At 30.3% G+C, this 24,765-nt stretch overlaps 4 protein-coding genes across 4 annotated transcripts in view; 3 read left to right on the forward strand and 1 right to left on the reverse strand.

The window, feature by feature from the left end:
• LOC119676641 (odorant receptor 67d-like) overlaps positions 1-5,892 on the forward strand; it is a 6,927-nt gene extending 1,035 nt beyond the window's left edge. Inside the window, exons 3-6 of the mRNA XM_038087892.1 lie at positions 4,479-5,272; positions 5,332-5,521; positions 5,611-5,766; positions 5,820-5,892. Of these exons, the coding sequence (XP_037943820.1) occupies positions 4,479-5,272; positions 5,332-5,521; positions 5,611-5,766; positions 5,820-5,879 (1,200 nt within the window). The 3' untranslated portion in view covers positions 5,880-5,892. The remainder of the gene's footprint in view (positions 1-4,478; positions 5,273-5,331; positions 5,522-5,610; positions 5,767-5,819) is intronic.
• A 924-nt stretch (positions 5,893-6,816) lies between these two features.
• LOC119676642 (putative odorant receptor 83c) lies at positions 6,817-9,310 on the forward strand. The gene is made up of 4 exons (XM_038087893.1): positions 6,817-6,872; positions 8,700-8,868; positions 8,924-9,079; positions 9,151-9,310. The coding sequence occupies exons 1-4, from the start codon at positions 6,817-6,819 to the stop codon at positions 9,205-9,207; spliced, it is 438 nt and encodes a 145-aa protein (XP_037943821.1). The 3' UTR covers positions 9,208-9,310.
• Positions 9,311-21,426: 12,116 nt separating this feature from the next.
• Positions 21,427-21,867, forward strand: LOC119676643 (putative odorant receptor 83c). Its single transcript, XM_038087894.1, has 3 exons — positions 21,427-21,529; positions 21,594-21,749; positions 21,811-21,867. The coding sequence occupies exons 1-3, from the start codon at positions 21,494-21,496 to the stop codon at positions 21,865-21,867; spliced, it is 249 nt and encodes an 82-aa protein (XP_037943822.1). The 5' UTR covers positions 21,427-21,493.
• Positions 21,868-23,160: 1,293 nt separating this feature from the next.
• Positions 23,161-24,531, reverse strand: LOC119676644 (putative odorant receptor 83c). Its single transcript, XM_038087895.1, has 4 exons — positions 23,768-24,531; positions 23,509-23,698; positions 23,276-23,431; positions 23,161-23,217 (listed from the first exon to the last, which is right to left on the reverse strand). The coding sequence occupies exons 1-4, from the start codon at positions 24,529-24,531 to the stop codon at positions 23,161-23,163; spliced, it is 1,167 nt and encodes a 388-aa protein (XP_037943823.1).
• Positions 24,532-24,765: the final 234 nt, after the last annotated feature.

A 24,765-nucleotide genomic window follows, 5' to 3' on the forward strand; every position in this document is an offset into this window, starting at 1 on the left:
TGACTTACGGTCAGTCAAATTAACCGAACCTAAACTAACTGATGTATAATAATTTTGCTCAATTTGTTGACTAGATCTAAAGGTAACAACGACAATCACTCATTACTCAATGATATCATTACTGCAATAAATAGCTGACCAAAAAGAGAGATAAAATTTTATAGAAAAATTGGATCGAAAAATAGTTGGATGTTCCACAATCTGTCGCATTAATTTATCACAAATTTATCATATAATTGGACTGTGAATTGAACCATATCTATTTTGTTATTTTTCTAATATATTTACATATATTCATAGGTTGACATAAACTATAGCAGTATGGAGGACAACAGTTTAACATTTTTCTTCGGTAAGGTTTAATTATTAACACGAAATATTCACTAAGGTCTGTCACACTGACGAAAAGTTCAAAACCTTCTAATTTCTTATTTTAGTCCGAAATAATTACTGTCTATGATAATTATAGGTACTTTAAAAGTTCAGTGGTTTTGGATTCTCATGTGCAATAACAATAATAAAGAATCTATTTACATAAAATTGTTTCATAAGAATCAATTTATCACAAAAATGTTAAAATATTATTTCATATATAATCTTATTATACAACCCTCGTCAACAAACGCCTCGCTTTATGGGTGTAATAATTGTGCTTCTAGTGTCATAATTTATTAATCAGTCCGGTAATAAATCGCACAGATAATAAAAATGGATAAACGAATTGTAAGTGTTCAACTTAAAGTTCACAAGTCAAGAGAAATTCATAGCAGCCTTTGAATGAGGATTTATAAATAAATTAAAAATTTGCATCTCTTTCGAAAGTTGTATGTAAATTTTAAATATTATTCATAAAAACCTAGCAAATCAGGTTATTGGGACGTTATAGTCTTTTGTAATGAAATAGATTAAAGAGATTGGTCGTCTCGTTAAAATAAATCACAAAAAAGGTATTATAAGACGAAAAAAAGTGTCCAATTCCTTGTTTATAAAGTCCAAATTGTACGAATTATATTTCAATGTTCTTTATAATCAACATCAGATTTGACCGCTTAAGATCACTTTTTTTTCGGATACTATAAAACGATGGCCCATGGTAAACATTTTACTCCAATAATAGCCATTTGCAAAGAAAATATGATTAAAAATAAATGATTCTTCAAAAAACGAACTATTAGACTAGTTCCAAAATCAAAAAAATAATTTTAGTGGCTGTATATTTACTAACCGATATATATATTAGGTCTCAAATATATGTCTACAACAATCGTAAAAAAGAGTTCCCGAAAACTACGATTTCAGATTATACTTCTTAATTCTATATTTAATTTATATTAAAATAACTATTTTTAACAATTTTAATAATTGTATGGACTTTATATATAGGAAAAAAAAGTTAAACTTAATGAGAATTACAAATTTAATATGAATTTATATTCATTTCAAATTAAGGAGAACTGCATGGTATCATTTGAAGAAGACCTTAACTTTACATATGCTATATTAATTAATTATTATAAAATATGAATAATTTTGCTTATTGATATAAATTTAAAAGGTGTATAGTACAAATCAGTAGTTCCTAACGTTGGATGGCGCTCTGTGCTGAGGGCAATCTGATTCTTAAGAGCAACAATTTCAAATTACATAAAAATTTTCTTTGCTAACTTTGGAACAAGGACTTTTAAGTAGTTCCGCCGTTTACGAACTTTACTGGCTAGGAGAGTACGATAAAAAAAATAATGTTTATGTGAAAAGTAAGAGTAAGAGTGTATCTTACGTCGTTCGAAAAGGGTTAAATATTTAACTGATGTGTGAACCTTAGGTATTTTATATACAGGAGACTTCGGCATTTTTGAAAGCTTTTAGTAGGGCGTACCATAAAAAGAGTTTTAAAATATTAATAGAAACAATTGGAACTTATAAGTTTTCATCCTATTTCCTATTTAATCGTAATGCTCGTGAATGCTTATTCAGGAAATAAAAGGCAAATCAACTGCGATAATATAATATCCGGAACTAAATTTGGCTATTATAATAATATTGTTTTTGTTATCTATATGAATAAATAAGTGCAGTGGAAATTTAATTCAGTTGACCCAAACTAAGTGAAACGTTGTCAAATTCCAAGACCAATAATTCCAAGACCAATAGTTCCAAGACCATTAACGATGGGATTTTGGCAAGACGGCTGTATGGTCAGCCAAAAATTCAATTAATTAAAAATAATAAAATTTTGTTGTTGTAATTCACTACTGTTGGAAACTCTCTATTGAATTCTCAACTCTATTTCAGTTATGAATAAAAGATCGTGTTCTTAAATTTTATATATAATAAAACTATATTATACTATGTAATATGTACAACTAATATTTATTTATTTATTTAATTTTTTGTGGGAAATTTGATTTCATGTCTTCTATGTCTCAAGACGAGTTCCGACTAGGAAACTTATTCTTTACCTTCATTCATTATTGTTGCATATTAATAATATGTAAGTAAATAAATATACCTAGATGTTAAAGGAACTCTCAAACCTGAATTATTTCTGGTGTAAGCACAAAGCACAAGGCAAATTTCAAAAGGGGAAGTACTGACTTAATATTGTTTCAATTAAATGTTGTTCAAATGCCATTTTAACTGATAAATGTTTAAATTGCAATATACAAGATAACCAAAAATAAAACCAACCAAAACATATCATTCAAGAATTTCCATGCTATTTCTAGAGGTCCCAATAAGGATTTAAATTGACTGCGTAACTAAAAGTAGAAGTCTGAAACACGAGTACTTGCGTTCAATAAATATGGTTGTTTGGTCTTGTGTGGTTCCTTTTGTAAGGTTACTAGATTTCATCAAAGTCACTTTAAACGAGAAATGCTACCAATTTGATGCCTTTGTGTTACGATATGTACGACGTATTTTATCTTGACTCCTATTTTGTAATTTGTTGCTTTTTTCTTTTTCTTAATATTTTACTCCTGTCATATTTCAGTACAATAGAATAGCAAAGTCCAATGAGCAAATTTACTTCTAATAAAATTCCATTGCAGCTGAAGGCGTACAATTCTATAGCAGCTTATGCCTTACGTTGCTTATAGGCTCACATTCTATTCAAAGCAAACAATAGCGAAAATGTCAAGTATAATAATGGCGAAGGCAATAGCATATAGAAAAAAGGACGAATCTTCCTTTGTGAGGGTGGCGTGTGGAGGGTGGCGGGTGGCTACTGTGCAAATTTATATACTCCAACATTTGCTATAGTACGTTCCAACCGTATACGTATATTGTATGTTTAATGCACACAATTTTGGGCGGGAGTAGCTATGGTCATGAAGTGAAAAGCAAAAGGTGTATGTATAGATTGTATAGTTGTAATTTAGTTTAAGTTAGCGTAGCTGTTCTATTAAACAGTTTAGATACATACGAGTCAGATGTGTTGTTCTACACACCATGGCATAAGTCAGTGAAGCGTGCTTTGTTATAAATATTTTTGTCTGATATGCTGCTCAGGTATGATTTTCTCTATTTTTTTTTTTTTGGAACTGCCATATTCTGTTATCATCATTATCATCATCATCACCATCATCAACAACAACATCATTATGATCAACATCACTGTCGTATTCATGACAGCCATCAACGTTCCTTTGTACACTACATCAACATAGTCGTCGTCAACTCAATTGTTGTTACCATTATTCTTGCCTTCTAATGTCCTTCTGCGAAATTTTCATTCATCAACCCATTGCCTTGGTGGTTGTTCTTGGTTAATGCTTCTTAATAGTTGTGTTACATTATTTTCTTATTGTACCAACAGTTTTAGTTTCAGTTTTGTACTCCTGTGTACTCCTACGCCTGCCTGTATGGCATTACTCAGTTTTCAGTAATAATTTTTATGCTTGCATGTTAGTGCTAAGCTGGAATGCGTTCAATCTATTGTTATAGTTATTAAGAATTTTGCCATTGCCATTCTTCTCACCGTTGATATTTCACATACCAGGCATTTGAGTCTCTGCATGATACTCGTATGGCCAAGATTATAACAAAATTGTTCACAAATATGTGTTGTGCTGTAATGCGTTTAGCTTTAGCTATTTTATTTTTTATTTCTTTATTTCAAAACTTAAAGATTTCCAGATTAAGGCATTGGCGTCATCATTTCGAAACTTAAAGAATTCCGCATTCCAGCACTATCCCTTAAATCAAAAAATACAGTAAAATTTTCATAATATAAATTTAAAATTAATTTTGATGCATGTCAGTTCTACTGAGAATTGAACAACAGTTAAAGTATATCACATCAGTCGATACTTTTACATCCAACAATAATGCCAATTTTAAACAATTAAAACGTCACTTCATGTGTGACATGTCAATCACTATAATAATTCGTTATATATTATTAATAAATCCAATCACTCCATTCACTATTTTCTCATCCATTTAACTGCATTCTACTTTTAATATAAATATTGCAGGTTTTAGCGACATTCACAAACACTGGAATAATGAAGAGCACCGAACGTTTGCCGTCCGAATATTTGGCGAAATTGATAAGAACTCAACGGATCTGCGCCACTTTCGTAGGTGCCGACTTTGCCGATCCTAATTACAGATTTAATTGGGTAACTGCAATAATAGTGGTGACTATATTCAGCTATTTCTTCTTAAATATATTAACAGTCATAAAACTGAACAGTTGGTTGTTTCTATTGGAAGCCTTCTGCATGAGCGGCAGTGCAATAACTGGTGGCTCGAAGCTTATTATTGGATTGGTTTATAGAAAACAGTTAGCAAAAATGAATAAGTTAATCGAGAACATCTTTAAGGAATACGAAAAGAAAGGCGAAAAATATTCTGCAGCATTGCATGAGAGTTGCGAACAAATCCGTAAATTTTTCATTATTGTCGGTTTGAGTTTCGTACTGCCGTGTGGTATAATAGTTGTGGTACCTTTTATTTTACAATCGATACATGGTAGGCGTTTTCTAATAATGCATTTTCATATACCTGGCATTGATGTTGAAACCGATTTTGGTTACTATCTCACAAACTTTTCACACTGCGTATGCATGTATGTCGGCGCTTTTGGATTATATGCCGGAGATATGATTATGATACTTTTTTTGTCACAACCATTTCTTTATGTTGATATATTAAAACTTAAAATATGTGAATTTAATGAAAAAGTGGGTGATGTCAAAGTAATGAGTTCTATGAGTTCCAATTTGTCTCTTAATGATATAGTGCTTTGGAACCAATTTTACGCCAAGTAATTTCATGTATTGAAAAATATTTTCTTGTTATAACACTTAATTGTTCTCTTTAAAGCTATACGAAATCGTGTAATACAATTTTTCAGAGTGCAGTGACAATTCAAGTGTTTACCTCAGCTTTATCTATACTTTTAACTCTTTTCATTGTGTTCACATCGAGTTGGCATGGCGCTTATCCTTATCTGCTAATTACTGTTACACACTTAAATATTTATTGCTTTATGGGTACCAAAATTGAAATTGCGGTAAGTCGTACTATACTTTCATATAGAGTTTCGAACAGTTGATGCAATAATAATAATAATCTATCTGACTTACATATTACAATTCACAGAACGAAAACTTTACAGCTGAGATATACAACATCTTATGGTACAAATTAACTACAACTCAACAGAAGATAGTACTTCTTATGCTAATGCAATCACAAAACCCAAATACAATTCTTGTGGCCGGAGTGATGCCATTGTCGGTGAGCACTGGACTGCAGGTAGGGGGAAGATAATTTTGTAAATAATATATACAATATAAATAATTTTGCAGATAACAAAGGCCGTTTATAGCTTTCTAATGGTGATGTTACAATCAATGAATAAAAAATGAATTCATCCAAATTATTGCAAAATCAACATACAGAACATACAAAATGCAATATAAATTTAAAAAGTTCTAGTTATCTATAGAAGACTACACTCCGAACACGTAGATCTGTTTTTCTAACTATATTTAAGTGTGAAAATAACAGTATGCTATAATACAGCACGTAAAATATTCAAAAGCACTATTATTTTCTCTGCACTATACTTAAAATATTATGCAAATTAAAAATTTTAGTAACTAACTTCAAAAATTGTAATTATTAATTATAATTATATTAAATTTTTTGAAATTAATTCCTGATATATATGTGAGATAGTATAAAGTAATGAACAATCACTTATTGATTTATAAAACATATAGAAGCCAGTTTTTTAATTAGGCGTTTATTGGGATATTTGCAGAAGAAACATTGACCCATGGCCTCTAGTTTTAAAATATAGTAAATTCTTTTACTTTGGGATCTTCTTATGACTAGAAGATCACATTATGATTTCTCGGTTTAAAATACAGATTTTTTTATTTGGTGTACAGTGTACACTTAAGAAATAAATACCTAGTCCCATAGACGTTGGTTTTAAAATACAAAAGATTTTTTTCTTTAAGATCTTTTTAGTAGAACTATTCTTTAATGTTTTAATAAGAATTTGTTTTTGGGTGAGAGATTTCCCTATGTTTCCAATCGATTTAAAATATGAAAAAAAGTTTATTCGGCATATTCTTGAAAGACAATTGTCTCATGGGTGCTGATTGTAAAATACATAAAAATTTTTTTCCCGAATATTCTTAGAAAAGTGGTTACCTCATGAGTTAACTTAAGTACATTTCTTAACTGATATTGCTAGGAGATGGTGGGTACCTTAAAATCTCTTTGTAGAATTATTGTTTTAATTTATAGCAATATGTTCTGCGCTTTCAGTAGCTTTCTGACAGTTTTGACAGTATGGACTCCCTGCCAACCGAAAACGTTGGAGATGTACTAGAAAATGTCTGTGGCAGGTAAATATCTAAATGAGTTAATGAGTTACCACCCAATCTTAAATGTAATGTCAAATTTTTGAGAGAATTGTAAGCAAACTCTTACGCAGTGGTATTAGACTATGGTTTAGGGTATTAGTTTGTAAAAAATGATATACTATTGCATCTCTCATGAATATGAGAATAAAAATGAGGACATGGCTACAAAAAATCATTTAATAGTTACTGTCAGAGTGTGAACGCATTTATAAATGCAGCAGCGTTTCTATATTCAATACTAAATTAATGAATGATCTTACTTGGCATTATACTATAATATTATCTAATGTTAAATATATATGTCTCTTGAACGTATAGACATTTTTCGGTTACTTAAGTACAGTTCAATTCAACCATGTCTGCTCCTGACGCAATCCTCGATCGATATATTTTTCATAAACTGATTGAAACCTTAAAATAACTAGAGCGAAACATTTTCTAAGATCGCAATCGGCTCAAAACAGCAGAGTGCAGTGCCTTGTCTAAGTCCCTGATCTGACTTAGCACCCTCATAGAACATTCATCAGGGTTTTTACGAAAACATAGGTTATTAACACGAAAGTGTGGTGGTACCTTTACGCTTTTCAGATTACATATATCGGCTACTGGTTACAATGAGTAAAAAGAATTGGTAATAATTCGCAATAATTATAAAAACCGCATGTGTTACATGCCATGCATGTCTACCTAATACCTGCATTTGTTATATTGGTTTCAGTACTCCCACGCAATGATGACATCTGTATAATTAAAAAGAAAAATATATTTAAGCCATCAATCAAAACTAAAAAACTATGAATTCATATTGAACTTTATCGAAATAATAGTGCATTTTTCACACATATCCTCATTATTTATATTACAGAAAAAATTACTTCAGAACACAGTTGTTAAGCTTACTAACATGTTAGTTCCTCTTCATATTGGAATAGGTTCGTAACTTATATACCGGTAAAATATATATCATTCCATAATAATATGGAATCTCCTTCGAAGTACTTAGCCAAACTTATTAAATTTATAAGCATTTTATCTGGAGTAGTAGGACTAAACTGTACTATTCCAAATTACCGTCTGAATATAATGACAATTTTCCTATTATGTCTACTCCTAATATATATCTTGATTACATTTTGGAGGATTTTTCAAATGATTCAGATACATTGGATGGCAACAATCGAGTCCACGTGTACTCTTGGCAGCGCAGTGTTGTTAATCACAAAGTTGTGCACAGTTTACAAATACAGCAAAGAATTATATGGACTACAAATGTTCGTAGTCCGATTATTTCAGAAATATGAGAATAGAGGACTTGACTATAAAACATCATTGAATTGTTGCTGTGAACGTGTAAAGGCATTTATAAAAGCAACTGCATTCATTTATTCATTGATGAGTTCCATAATGTTTTCATTACCATTCATTTTATTGGCTATAACTGGAAAACATTATCTAATATTACCTATGTTTGTGCCTGGCTTGGATATTGAAACATCATCAGGTTATTTCATTACGTTATTTTTTCACTCGCTTGCTATGTTTTTTGGTGGCTTCTATCATTACGTCGGTGATTTGTTTGTCATATTCTACTTTGTACAGATGTGCAGTGTTTGTGAGATATTTCGTTTGAAGGTGAAGGACTTCAATAATCTTACCTTAAGACTACAACATAAAGAACAACATAGCATCAATGAGGCCTTAATAGACATTGTACTTTGGCATAAAGTTTATTTAAAGTATTAGTGCATTACTTAGTTTGCTTACTAATTGTTTTAGTTAATTTTTTAGATACATTAATATATGCAATAGAGTTTTTTCTATACAAATTAATATCCAGTTATTAACTTGTGCTTTTACTATACTGATGTGTTTGTATTTAGTACTGGTCACAGATTGGATAGGAGCTTATCCACTTCTATTCATTTGTTTTATTAGCATGTACGTGTATTGCATATTGGGCACAATATCCGAAACTTGTGTAAGTAATTCAGTCCAATATTTTTAGTATACATTTTGTTTTACATACATTTTAGAATGAAGACATCTACACCGAAATATATAATATATCCTGGTATAATTTGTTGGTGCCACAACAAAAAGTCGTTAGACTCATGTTGATGCAATCTCAGATGTTAAATCAAATAATGTTTGCCGGACTGTGGCCATTGTCTGTTGATACGGGATTAATAGTGAGTATGAATAATGCGCCAACATCAAGATTTCTATAAAGTTATGTGCTTTAAACACAGATGCATTACAGATAACAAAACGACTTTATAGCATTTTTGCGATGATGGCACAGTTTATTGATAATTAAATATGCCTTAAAAGCTACTTACCAAGGCTGCTTTTGAATACGGGACTCCAATATCATTTGGATATTATAGCACTAAGAATGTTAAATACTTATATCCTGCATATTAAATAAAACATCCTATAATTATATATAGAAAATTAATTTTTTTTGGAAGAAGTGAGTATTGGGACCTACAAGATCTCTTATAGTGTTAATAGTGATATTATGAGTATGAGTACATATGTGTGCGATATATTTTGTTTTTAAAGTAAAGCAAGACCATTATATCACATGTAATTTAAACTGCAATAATTGGTATATTAGCTCAATAATACCTAAAAACTGTAGAAAGTAAAATGCACAATGATATCAAGACTGAAAAATTTGTTTACATATACTTTTTCATGTATGAATGGACGTCTTTCTATTTAATAAAGTACATAATTAGTATTATTGATTTATAAAGAATAACGAAATAAATTTTCCGCGAAATGCCAACGTAATCATAAGATAAAAATTTGCAATTTTCTTTTGATACCTTATCGCAGTTCAATCCAGAGAACGGCCCACGGGCCTCTAGCGGCCCGCGGCTAATATTTGTGTGACTCGCGACTTGTTTCTAATCTACCACACTTAGACAAAATTTCTTTGTAATATTTTATTTTTATACACATTTTATACACATGCATTATTTCATTTTTTTGTATTCCAAATAAATGAATTAAAATATTTTAAATAATTTATTACACTTGACGTTAATTTAGTTAATTACCAAAGCCTTTAGTATATATTTCTTTGTACAACTGGTTCCAAAAACTCATACTCAATACATTATATTAATAATGGTAATAGTGATACAATTCTTAAACATTAATTAATAAAGAACATATAAATTTTTGTATTTATAGCATATGTTTATTAATATATTTATTTCTACGGCCCTCCAACCTATTCAATTATTTGTACAGACCCGGGATCACATCTAGTCTGGACAGCCCATTCTTATGGAATACAAAATATACCTATCATTTTTAACTGAAATTTTTTTATGGTTTTCTGCTTTTTTATTTTTGAATTATAGTGAATTTTTACAAGTGTAAATAGGAAGATACTATTTCTCAGAGTGTTAAAAAATTTTAATATATCAGAACAATCACAAAAATTAATAAAAGCTAAAGGAGAAAGTAATGTAGTCATCTAATAATCTTTGAATTCAGATGAAAGTTCAATAGTTGATAGCACAGGAGATCGAAACACAAAACAAATACGCACCTTCAGTTTACTTGGTGGATTGAGTTGACTCGGAAACTCCTGGAGGTGGTTATAAATACCATTTTATGGTAATTGCTTTCCCAGACCTTTCTAGGGTAGTGTGTTTGGTAGAACATTTATTAATGGAAAACTTGGAATACAATTTTAAGGCCTTAGAAGATCATTCTATGATCGACTCAAAAAACCTGTTTTCTACGGTTATGGTTTTATTGTCTATTGAAAACTGTAGTTTATATTAAGATTTTAGTTTCTTTGGTCAAAACGGATGTTAAAAATCAATATAATATAAAATAATTTTAGTTTACATAAGCTTAAATTAGTAAAAAAAATTTGTTATCATGGTTACACAATTTTAATAAAATAGCTTCTGTTTTATTAAGTTTAAATTAATAAAAAATATTCGAAACTATATTTAAAAAATTAGAATCTTTTATAGTAACCATTACATTTTTTATTGTATACAATTTAAAAATTTGATTCTTTACTGTGCCATTAAGGACATCTAAGCATTATCGTATTACACATAGAGCGACAAAAATCCTGAGTCTTCAGCCCAAACACCAAAACATTGCAGTGCATTAAGGAAGAAAATTTCCTAAAGGGTATGTGGCAAATTATTGGCAATGATGTTCTATCAAGTGTTAAATACAGATGCTGAAACGAAAATTCTGAATCTCCAGAGAACACATCAAAAAAATGTAATGTACTTGGCAAAGGCAAAGAATAAGTAATCCTAAATTCAGAAACACTGTTATGCTGTTAAGAGAGTAATTAACACATATTACCATTAAATCTATTAAATCTATTTTGCATTAGTGGGAGGGAGCACAACAGATTTCTTGATTACAGTTCTTCATATACCTCACACTAACAGACAACAGATAATATGGTATAGTGTAATTTGAAATGTTCACGATGCTTTCATTAAATTATTTGTTCGAACACAAGTTCTTCGATTAGTTAGCTGATATAAACAGATCTCCATTATTTTATTGGCTAATTCAGAATTCAATTATTTTCACTAATATCAACAAAGGTTTTAATTTTTAAAATCTTTAAGATTATGAATATTAATTTGCACGTACTGAAGTGGAATTTAAATTATGTTATTGATAATGCTAATAGCATAGTTTCTGTTTAAATAATTACTAATTCTTAAATTTGTTATAAAGCTACCAACTTCTTTATATATTAACTAGGTTCTTTGAAAGAACTAGTTCACTTACAACTCCCTGCCATTATATAAATCGAATTCTATCTTGTGTATGTGTCTCCAACACCGAATTGTATTGTAATATTTGACTACTCCCACGTATTTAAGTTGTCTTTTATTTCATTTTATTTACTTTTTAAAGAATTTATATATTTAACCTATCAATCAGAAAAAATATGTTATAATTGGTATCAGACACATGTCAAAACAATAATGCTTTATTCACACGTCGCCTCTTTATTATTTTCATTCAAATATTAATCACAGGACACAGTTGTTAAGTTTAGTAAGAAATCAGTATTTTTTTATACAGATAGAGGTGCAGGTGTTATATATCCTTTACAATAAAGTATGACAACAATAATGGTCATAGAATCTCCTTCGGTTAATTTAGTCAAGCTTTTAAAGTTCATAGGAATCGTCTCAGGCGTAGTAGGAATGAACTGTACGATTCCAAATTATCGGTTCAATAAAATGACTATTATGATGTCATTTGCGCTAGTAATATGCAACTTATTTATATTGTGGAGAGTTTTCGAAATGACTCAAATTCATTGGATGGCTACACTAGAAGCTGGAAGTACAGTTGGTACAGCTTTCCTGGTGACAACAAAGTTAGTCAACGTTTTCGCTCATGCTAATGACATATATTGTTTGCAAATGTTACTGGTACAACTATATCATGAATTTGAGAACAAAGGACACATCTATAAGATATCATTAAATAGATGCAATGTACGTGTGAAGACATTTGTAATAGCGACAGGTTTACTTTATTTTTTATTAAGTTTTGCAATGCTCTCAATACCATTTGTCATATGGATTGTGACAGGACATCGCCATTTGATATTACCTTTTTATGTGCCCGGTTTGGACATCACTACTTCATCTGGTTACTTTATTACATTGTCTTTTCAATCGTTCTTGTTTTTCTTTGGTGGTTTTCTTCATTATGTCGGTGACTTATTCGTGATATTTTATTTAGTGCAAACTTACTGTCTTTTCGAGATATTTCGTTTGAAAGTGAAGGATTTCAATGACCTCACCGAAAATCTACGACTTAGAAATCAGTGCAATATGAACAAAGCCTTAATTGACATTGTGCTTTGGCATAAATTATACTTAAAGTATTTGTCTATTACTTAATTTATTCATTCATTTTGTTAGTTAATTTTATGCAGATATTTGACAAAGTGCAACAAAACTTTTTACATACAAATTCTTGCTCAAGTGTTTTGTTGTGCGTTTACTGCACTGATGTGCCTGTATTTGATGCTGGTTACCAATTACTTGGGCGCTTACACATTGCTCGGTTATTCGTTGGTTAGCCTATACTTGTACTGCATATTGGGGACTGTATCCGAAAACTGCGTAAGTAATTCCTATCAAAGAATTTAGTATGCAATAAGTTTTGTATATTTAAGGGCGAGGAATTCTACAATGAAGTATATAATATATTCTGGTACAATTTGTCGGTACCGCAACAAAAAATTGTGCGACTTATGTTGATGCAATCTCAAAAGCAATGCCAAATAAAATTAGTCGGAGTATTGCCATTATCAGTTGACACTGCGCTACAAGTTTGTATCAGTTATATCTTCAACATTCTGTACATAACTAATTCTGGTATATTTCAGGTCACAAAATTTCTCTACAGTACATATATGATAATGTTAAATTTAATTAAGAAGTAAGTTGCTACTGAAATGGATTGCTGTAGTGGATCCCTTAATATATATGGAGTACCTTACATACTGAAATGTTAACTATACGCGTAACAGCAAGCTTCAGTTTATTAAAAGAATATACACTCGAGTATAAACAACTAAAACAACTTATCTAAGAGAAGTAAAATATATATATTTAACTTAAGTAGCCTGTGAATGCAATTAGTTAAGTTTAAGGAATAGGAGTACTGACATAAGAGTTCGATTTTGTTATTAGAGCTCTCGTTTTCGATTTCGTTCATTAGCTTCATCCTTACTAATATCTCTACTCTACCTGCTTTTTCGATTAAAAAACTCGAATAGACATTGGTATACCTACACTTCACTATATGTGAAAACTTTTCTGCTATCACGGTAAAGTAGTTTATACACGTTTATATACTAGTATTTCGGTTAATATTTTGTCAATTTTCTACAGTTTCATATTGGGTTATAAAACAAGAACAAATTTATACTGATACGCAACAATAATATTAATAAAATTATTATTTAAATGCTAATTATTTTGTTTATATATACTCAATAAAAGTTTTTATATTTCTATTAAGTCCAAAATATTAAACGCGAGAGGGCATACCTACATATATCTGCCATCCACAATATGTTTTCTTATTATTCATTTGTAAATATAATCTTTTAAGAACATTCAGTACCAATTATGTTATAAAATAGAATAAAATGATGTGTAGATATGTGCAGGCAACTCAGTAGTAAACACCGCTAAATCAACAATATTAATGTAAATACTAGTTTTACTTTCTGTGTCAGATCAAGCACATTATGTGCTTACATATTGCTGAAAATACCAATCGTCTTAGGACCGAGAATATTTGTAGTCTTACAACAAACATTTTGATTGACTGTTCATGGTTCTTGAAAAAATTTAAAGAAATTGTAACTAATTGTACTCACACCTCCCTAATTTGAATTTAACTTAGAAACCCATTTAAAAAAGAAGAATTTATTTTAATTAAACGTGTTCGATATTTTCTATTATCAGATTCAACTAAGTGCACATAACTTAACTACAAGCAAGATTAATAATTAGTTCACCAGTTACTTATATATTTTATATGTGAAACTATTTTTTTATAAACTCAACCATCATCATGAAAGTACTATATAAAACCTTCGTTATCTGAAAAACAGTAAAATTATTCATATTTATTATTTTTTAATAAGGGAACTCTCAAACTAACTTGCAAAGCCGAAGCAACTGACAGTGGTAACACTCCGGCTAACATCATTTGATTTGGCTGCTGCGATTGCATCAGCATTCGCCTTACAACTTTTTGCTGGGGCACCGATAAATGGTACCAGGATATGTTGTATATCTCATACTCCATCTCTTCACTCTTAAATATTTGAAAATTTATTAAAAGATAATAATTCATTAAGTTTATGTAATATAACTTACGCATCTTTCCAATGTAGTACCCAATATAAAACACATATTCAACTTTACATATGAAACTATTAGAAGTGGATAAGTTCCCGTCCATTCAGAAGTTAACACTAAATACAATGCAATTAATATCGAAAATAAGCAACAAAATATTTGTATAGAAATTTGTTTATAGAACATTCTGTTGCATATACCCAAGTATCTAAAATAGAACAATGGAGAGGAATATAAATATACTGATGTAGCTAAATAGCGGAGGGGAATACTTCAGATATAATTTGTGCCACAGCACAATGTCAATTAAAGATGCATCGATATTCGGCTCTCTTCCATTCTGATGTATTTCGATGAGATCATTAAAATCCTTCACCTTTAAACGAAATATTTCACAAAGGCTATTGATTTGAACGAAGTAAAATATAAGAAATGAATCACCGACATAGAAAACCAAAGCCGCTATATATGACGAGATTAATTGCACAGAAAGAGTTATTAAATAACCTGTCAACGTCTCAGTGTTCAAACCAGGGATATAATAAGGTAATATCAACTCATGACGTCCTGTAAGAGTCCATACAACGATTGGTAATGACGTCAATATGAAAGCCAATGATGAATAGAGTAAAGCTGTCCATTTCATAAATACTTTGACTTGTACACAGCACCCATTCAATGCAGTGACATAGCTTCTGTCTCTTTTCTCATATTCCTTATATAAACGTACAATGAGCGTTTGCAGATAATACAAGTCATTACTATATATTTTTGCATTCATCAGTATCGTAGATACTAGCACCACAATTCCTAGAGGTGAAATTATATCCAAAGTACTCTTCCAATCTACCTGTATAGTTTCGATTACTAACCAAGTTGTGGAGAAATAATATACTACAATAAAGAAAAAAATCACAATCGCCTTTGCATTTAAACGGTAATTTGGCTCTGTGCAATTTATTCCGACAGTACCAGTTAATGAACCAAAATATTTTATGAGTTCCTTTAAATTCTCGAAAGGAGATGCCGGCTTAATAATCATATTATTTCCGGATATACACTACACCTCTTTGAATTCAGAAAAGTACTGCGCCTTATTTAAGGAAGCAACTGTAGTATAGTCTTTTTTTTTTAGTAATTAGTGATAATTACAATATAGCAACTAATAAGTGTGAAATATAATGCATTGTTATGACATCTGTTTATTGATAATTTTAGTTTCTTTGTTATTGATTGATGGATTAGATACATTTTTTAATTACTTTTAAATTCCGAACTCAATTAAATAAAAGTCAGTTGAGTAAATGGAGGATAGATACTCTCCTCTCATGTTAAGGAAATGCTCCTGCAAAATATTTGTGGGATGTAGCTTATTTAATTAATCTATTGATGCCTATTTATTCCTAAATACGATTTAGCTATCTTAAAATTGAAGCTCGAAAAGCCATTCATTTTGGCATTGTTAAAATAAAACGTAGTTGCTAAAAATATAACCGATGGAGATGGATGACTATTTCCATTGTGGCATTTTCTATCGACAATGTCGAAGTTTATAATATTATAAACATACAATTAACTTACTCATGCATCTCTTTCTGCTAATGTATCTCTACTAGAGTTGTTTTATAACAGTTCAAATCTAACTTATAGGCTAAAGTTGCTAATAAAAGTCACGTAAATTAATGGGTTCAACACAATAATATATTTTTGGTAAGTATTGCCAAGCTTTTACTATGTGCTATGTTGTGTATATTCGAGGGAGGAATCGGCTAATGTAAACACTCCGTGTTACCGTCAAACCGATGAATTGCCTAGACTAGAAGACTTTATAGAATGACTTCCTATAAATCCAATCATATTTGTATACTCTCGGTAAAATTGCTTATTAATACTACGCACTCTAAATTGGTATTCACTGAAGAACAAAACGACTGATTGACTTTCATCGTTCTTATGATCTTAAACACCTTCAAAATCAGCAACACACTATTTAAAGTATTAATCATTTGACAGACTAAGGCAACTTTCAATGACACTTGTAAATTAACTGCTCAGTTACTGCCAGCACTTGTCAGAAAGTCTCTATCCACTATAAGTCGTGATCTTAAACTGCATGGATCAAAGAAGAGAGGTATCTCTACCCAAAATTCTTTGAGGCTACTAATGTTAAAAAAAAAAGTACTCATAATATCACAATAGGATTAATTAGACCTTCGATATGTCTACCAATCGAATATACTTAATTTTATAATTCAAATACCGGTAAATTAATTTTTTATAGTAGCTAATACATGCTTGAACAAAGTACTCAGTGGATATTAGCTCAGTGGATATGTTGCCATATCTACCATGGCAAAGGGAAGTTGGCAATTGAATATTTTTTTAAATAGTAAAACACGTCTAAATTCGTCCCAAAAGGTGGGGATCACTATACTAACCTAACTAGTTGAAAAAGTAACATAAAATCAGGAAAAAAATACTATGATCAGTAGTTAGAAATGATTTACTGTTAAAAACTCAAGATCTACTCAGAGATCTTTATTTAGAAAATTAAATATTGATTACAAGAAAATAATATTCTATAATAATTTTTCTGTGATAGTTCCACATAGCGTATATTCAGTATTATAAAGCCATAAGATATAGACTACTATTTAAATTAAAAATATTTAACAGATTAAACAGCAGTTTAAGTTTTTACAAACTCGACCATCATCATAAAAGTGCTGTAAAGTAATTTTGTTATCTGAAAAATAATAATGTGAGTATTAGAATTTGTTGTAGTACTCATTTATTAAAAACAAAAACTAACTTGCAATGACGTAGCAACCGATAATGGCAAGACGCCGGCTAACATTATCTGATTTGGCTGCTGCGATTGCATCAACATGAGCCTTACAACTTTTTGTTGGGGCACTGACAAATTGTACCAGGATATGTTGTATATCTCGTAGTCCATCTCTTCATTCTTAAATATAAAAATATATAGTTCAATTGAATTGAAAGAGTATATAAATTGAAAAGATTTACACTTTTTTCCAATGTAGTACCTAATATACAACACATATTTAACTTAACAAATGATGAAATGAGAATTGGATAAATTCCTATCCATTCTGAGACTAGCATTAAATATAATCCCATGAGCAGTGAGAAGGCACAACAAAATACTTGGATAGAAATTTGAATATAAAAAATTTTGTTGCACATACTTAAATATCTGCAAAGAAAAATCGTTTAGATACAGTTATAAGCAATTATTTCAACAATTATCAATTACTTCAGATATAATTTGTGCCCCAGAACGATATCAATCAATGCTTCATCTATATTGCAATTTTTTTCATCTCGTTCGTTTTCGAAGAGATCATTGAAGTCCTTAACTTTTAAACGAAAAATCTCACAGAGACTATATATTTGAACAAAATAAAAGATTAAGTATAAATCACCGATAAAATATACAAAGGTGCCGACAATTGCGGAAAGTGATTGCAGAAAAAGTGTTATTAAGTAGCCCGATAAAATCTCTATGTTCAATCCAGGTACATAATAAGGCAATGCCAAATAATATCTTCCAGTTTTTGCCCATAAAGTAATTGGAAATGAAATTAAAATGCAAATCATCAAAGTATAAAGCAAGCCCGCCGCTTTTATAAGTATCTGGACTCGTGCACAGCAACCATTTAAAGCAGTAATATACCTTATGTCTCTTTTCTCATATTCCTTGTATAAGCTTATAAGGAGTGTCTGTAGACCATAAATATCACTGCTGTATACGATAATATTGGCCAGTATTGTGGTGACTAGTATAACAATTGCAACAGTTGAAAATATCTCTAACGTGTGCTTCCAGTCCACTTGTATAGTTTCGATAAGAAGCCAAGATGTGCAAACAACATATATTAAAATAATGATTAAAATTGCTTTTGTGATTATATTAAAACCATAATTTGGTTTCGTGCAATTCATCCCAACAGCCCCCGATAAAAAACCAACGCGTTGTATGATCTCGCTTAAGTTCTCGGAAGGAATAGACATGGTTTAAATCTCGCTATATGCACAAGTGAACTATCTCAAGCTTAAGACGCTTTTTTTAATATTACTTCATTCATATTCATTTTAATTACTAAAAATATTGTAATACGAGTGGAGTGTGAACTATAACGTATTGTTTTGACACGTGTTTGAAAACCAATACAGTTTATAATTATATCTGATTGATAGGTTAAATTTATTTTGAATTAATTTGTATTTAAATTACGCAAATAACAAACATTAATTAAGGAACCAGTACTGCAGTAATTTTGTGGTATCACACACTCACTGTAAGCGATTGGATATATTTATACTTGTGATAGCCGATATGTGTATAAAAATCTGTTGATTGTTGTTGCCAAAACACTTCTTGATATCATTCAAGAAGTGTTAGAGTTAAAAAAAATTAAATATTAATTTCTACACGATATTGTGAATGAGAACATATTGACTAGAAGAGATGCAGTGATCTTTATGTATGTACTGTAGATACTCCTTACCAGAACGATGTGGCTTTTCAATCAAGAGATATCACAATCTGTTCATTTTTCTCAATAGGGACAATGAAACATGAAATTTTTATACATTAGTGAACTACAGTATACTTACATCTCTTCTTTTCTTTATCCCTTTACACAACATAACGAATTTATGTTAACCTTAACCAATTATTGTTAAAGTGGTCCTTTACCCGTAACCTAACCATAGAATCCTTAGACCATAGAATGGAAAACAAGTTCATTTTGGATACAAATTTTACATTATGCAGGGCAGCTGTAAAGAAGATACTCAATCGTCCCCTCCTACTTCTCCTACTGGAAAGATGTTATCATGTTCGAAAAATAACGCACCTGAGTTGAACTTGCGCATACCAGCTGGTTTAAGTACATTAAGCTTTTCGGTCTGTCTAATTCTTATATATGGATGTAAGGGCATATGCATTAAATTGATTGCTTGCGATTATAAGCATATCAGTTTTATTAAAGAATGGATCTTTACAAATGCAGAACAAATATGCACCCGGAGAGATTAAAGTATGTTAGAATTCGTTAAATTGAAGCCTCTGAAATAACTGATTAATGACTGAATGTATAAGAAATGCAGCAGATCAAAAAATCTGCTGGCAGATTCAAAAATAAATTGATGATGTGTCCGATAATGTTGTAGGTGTCTGAGGACACTAGAAAACAACAAGCATGAAGTAACTATTGAGAATGGATCCAATCCGCTCTCTCACATGTTTATGATATCTAATCCAGGACTAAGGAATCAGCTTGAAACATAACCACAAAAATAACAAAAAAGTATAGGTTCTATGGGATTGTGTGAACTACTGCAAAAATCTATTTATGAAAATTTATAGGCAAATAATATTAAAGGCGCTTTACCATAAGTGCGGTGTATATATTTCTTTTGCTCAAGTCAGGTGACTTATTTCAAATTCCGTTCGTGATTTTAAAGTAATTAAAAAATGTATTTAACCCATCAATCAATAACAAAGACACTGGAATTGTCAATAAACATGAGTCATAACAATGCGTTATATTTCACACTTATCAGCTATTATTTAGTAATTATCGCTTATTGTTAAAGAAAACTAAATTATCGTTATTTTGTTTAGTAACGCACAGTACTTCTTTAAACGCTAGGAAGTGTAGTGCATACCGGAAAATAATATGACTACTAACCCGATATCTCCTATCGAGAATTTAAAGGAACTTATAAAATATTTTGGTTTATTAACTGGTGCCATCGGAATAAATTGCACAGAACCAAATTACCGTTTGAATGCAAAGGCGATTGTAATCTTATTTTTTCTTTTAGTATATTGTGTTTCTACGTCATGGATAATTATCGAAACCATACAGAGAGACTGGAAGAGCACTTTGGAGATCCTTTCAACTGTTGGAAGTGCTGTGCTAATATCTGCAATACTGATGAATGCAAAAATGTATAGTAATGACTTGTATTATCTGCAAACGCTCCTCGTCCGCTTATACAAGGAATATGAGAAAAGAGACAGAAGCTACGTCACTGCATTGAATGGTTGCTGTGTACAAGTCAAAGTATTTATGAAATGGACAGCTTTACTCTATATATTTCTGTCTTTTATACTGACATCACCTCCATTCATGTTATGGATATTTAAAGGACGACATGAGTTGATATTACCTTATTATATCCCTGGTTTAAATCTTGAGACGTTGACAGGTTATTTAATTACACTTGTTGTGCAAGTGATCTCGGCAATTTTATCAACTTTTGTTTTTTATGTCGGTGATTTATTTTTAATCTTTTATTTCGTTCAAATTAAAAGTCTTTGTGAAATATTTCGTTTAAAGGTAAAAGACTTTAATAACCTCATTGATAGTGCACAGCATAGAGAAACACCTGACATCGATGAAGGTTTAATTGATATTGTGCTGTGGCACAAATTATATCTGAAGTATTCCTCTCCACTCTTTCGATAATCAGTGCATATATTACTTTCTGTTATATTTTTTCAGATATTTAAGTATATGCAACAGAATGTTCTATAAACAAATTTCTATACAAATATTTTGTTGTGTCTTTTCAATATTAACTGCCTTGTATTTGATATTAACTTCTGACTGGACGGGAGCTTATCCACTTGCAACATTTGCATATGTAAAACTAAATATGTGTTTTATATTGGGTACTACATTGGAAAGATGCGTAAGCCAATTGCAACAACTTAGTCAACTTTTTTATCTATTAATATATACATCAAATATTTAAGAGTGAAGAGATAGAATATGAGATATACAACATATCCTGGTACAATTTGTCGGTGTCCCAACAAAAAGTTGTGAGGCTCATATTGATGCAATCGCAGCAGCCAAATCAAATGATGCTAGCCGGAGTCATGCCACTATCAGTTGCTACGGCTTTGCAAGTTAGTTTGGGAATTTTCGTATTTAAGAAGAATTAAGATAAATAATTTTACTGTTTTTCAGATAACAAAAACATTATATAGCACTTTTATGATGATGGTTGAGTTTATAAAAAATTAACTTAATATAAAAAGTATGGAAATTATTGATAAATGTGTTAAACATACAACACCAGTTGATTTTAATTAAAATTAATATTTGTCTCACAGCAACTAAAGTTCGATAAATCAAAGAGAGTACTTTATATATCAGGAAAATTTTAAAAACTAATAGGTATTATTCAAGAATGAAAATTCTATTTATATTTGAGTTATTTAATTTTTTTTGAATTTTCAGATATACATCTTTAGTATTCACAAAAAGCGGTTGTCATTCTTTACATAATTTTTCTCTATTAAAAGAAGATGCAAACTTCGCACAGCTTTAATGGCTTTAAATGTTAAATTTCCTATTATAAATCTCGCTTGTATTAAATTAGAATTCTAAGAACTGCTCATAAATAAATAAATAAATAGTACAATGAACAAACCTTCAAAGTTTTCTTACAGGAATTAAAAGGGAAATTATAAACAATCTGGAAATCTGGAAGCTCTGAAAAAGTTAGCAATAATCTCATTTATATAACCGTAATAAAATTCTTTGTACAATTCATAAACCAAATTTCCGAATTTGTTCCACAGTACCAGTTAAAATGAAGATAATATGTATATAACCCATTTCGGAAAACTCCGTGTCTACCCCTATTTATTGGTTTATCAGAAACTCCTATATAGTGATGTCTTCATCAGTATGTAATCGATTATGCACATACTCAATCACTTGATGATATATTCCGAGCATAAACCATGTTTCAAGTTATTCATTTAAAGATTGAATATTTTTATCAATTATTTACAGTACCCTAAGCGAACAAAGAGTGTATATCTGATTTCAAAAATAAAAATTCATCACAAAACAAATACAATAGCTTTTGTGCAAGGCTATAAGGATTTTTATATTTAAGAATTGAGTTAGAACCATCATAGCTATCGCATATTAAATAAAATCCGTAGATGAAGCTGTGCATATTTGACGACTGAAGTGATTACACATCTCATATCTTTCATATAGGCAATAATTGATTAAATTATTATGAATTCTAATGTTTGATAGACATAATCATTTCATCATAGTTGACTGTTATAACATCATCTTTGCAAAAGTTATGTTACATTTATTAGTAAAAATATTTGAAAGAGTGCAGTAACAAGTCAACAAAAACAGTGAATAGATTTAAGAAAATACAAATTCCAATCAATCAAAATTGCACTCCCATCACTCCAAAATGAGTAATATTATAATAACTTAATATTATTATTGTAACTATAAGTATTTCAATAACATTCCTAATAAGTCCAGTTTTATTATAGACAACTATTCTACCAAAAGCTGCACCATCATCATAAAGATGCTATAAATTCCTTTAGTAATCTGAAAAGAATAAAAATGATTAAGAAAAATATCTTAATTTACATTCACTATTAATCACCTTCATTGCTGAAGAGACAGATAATGGCATAACACTTGCTATAGTGATAACGTTTGGTGATTGCGACTGTAATAACATAAGTTTTACAGTTTTCTGTTGAGCTACTGTTAAGTTGTACCAGGATATGTTATAAATCTCAAAGCAAAATTCGTCATTCTGAAATAGTTAAATTGAATAGTTTCAATATCAATAATATAAAAGTACGTTTGAAAAATAGTATTTACTATACATACACAATTCTCAACCTTAGTTCCCATTATGCATAAAATATATAAATTAACAGCCATTAAACCGAGAAAGGAATAGGCGCCAAGCCAGTAACTGGTTAGTATTACATACAGAGTTAATGTTATTGAAAACGTTGTTAAAACTACCTGTACCGTGACTGGTATGAAAAAAATATTGTTGCAAGTTCTAGTGTAACTAAGGGAAATTGTAACGATTAATTATATTTGATTTATTTTTAAACATTTGAATAGCAATTTCTGTTACCTTAGATAAAGTGTATGCCATTTGAGCATATCTTCTAGCGCTTTCTCAGTAGCTGGAATAAAACGATTTTTTGCAAATGTCACTGACTCATTGAATTCCTTAACTTTCACTTTAAACACATTCACAAATAAATACGATTGAGATAAAAATAATAGTACAAATATATCGGTTGTAAAGAATCCAATAGCACAAGTAATAACGTTAATTGTATGTATAGTCGTTATTGTAATATAACCGAAATTAGTTGTAATATTCAAACCAGGAACATCATACAGCAAAATAACCTGGCGCTGCCCGTTAATTGCCATTATCGTAAATGGTGGCACCAAAATTGTGAAGATTAAAAAAACGTAACTGAAGCTCACCGCTTTTATAATTTTTTTACTGCTGTTGCAACTATTATAGAGTGCTCTCCGAAAATCAGTACCTTGCATTTCATACTCAGTATACAAGTGTTCAATAAGTGTCCGCATAGCTCCCAAAATTTTGCTATACTTCAAGACTGTTCCTAGTTTAACAACTCCCAGCATGCCAGCACCTATAGTGCAGAGTACCTGCAACATAAATCCGAAGTCATCTCTATGCTGAAATGCAGTATACAGCGTGCAAACATGATATGCAGTAAGATACAATATAGATAAAGCTGTAAAAAAATTAAAGTGAAATTTTGGGTCTATTGCGTCAACGCCCATAACTTTGCACAAAAGGCTAAAAGCTTTTAACACAGCTCTAAGCGATTCAGAAGGCTTCCTTACAGCTATCATAGTTTTATAATACTTTGCATTACACCACTTTCTTGATAACTGAATAGAATTGAAGCAACAAACATTATTTCAAGGTGTAAAATTAAACTCGATTTAATTTGCATACCATATAAGGTTTTTCAATTTGTTTTGACTTTGATTGACGCCAAGTACTTTCGTCTAATTATCATTAATTATTTTCAAATTATAATATAAATAAGAAATAGAAATGGAATGAAAGTAGATAGAAAGCAT

Source organism: Teleopsis dalmanni, chromosome 2 (genome assembly GCF_002237135.1).
Source record: "Teleopsis dalmanni isolate 2A chromosome 2, ASM223713v2, whole genome shotgun sequence".
In the NCBI taxonomy this organism is placed as follows: Eukaryota; Metazoa; Arthropoda; class Insecta; order Diptera; family Diopsidae; genus Teleopsis; species Teleopsis dalmanni.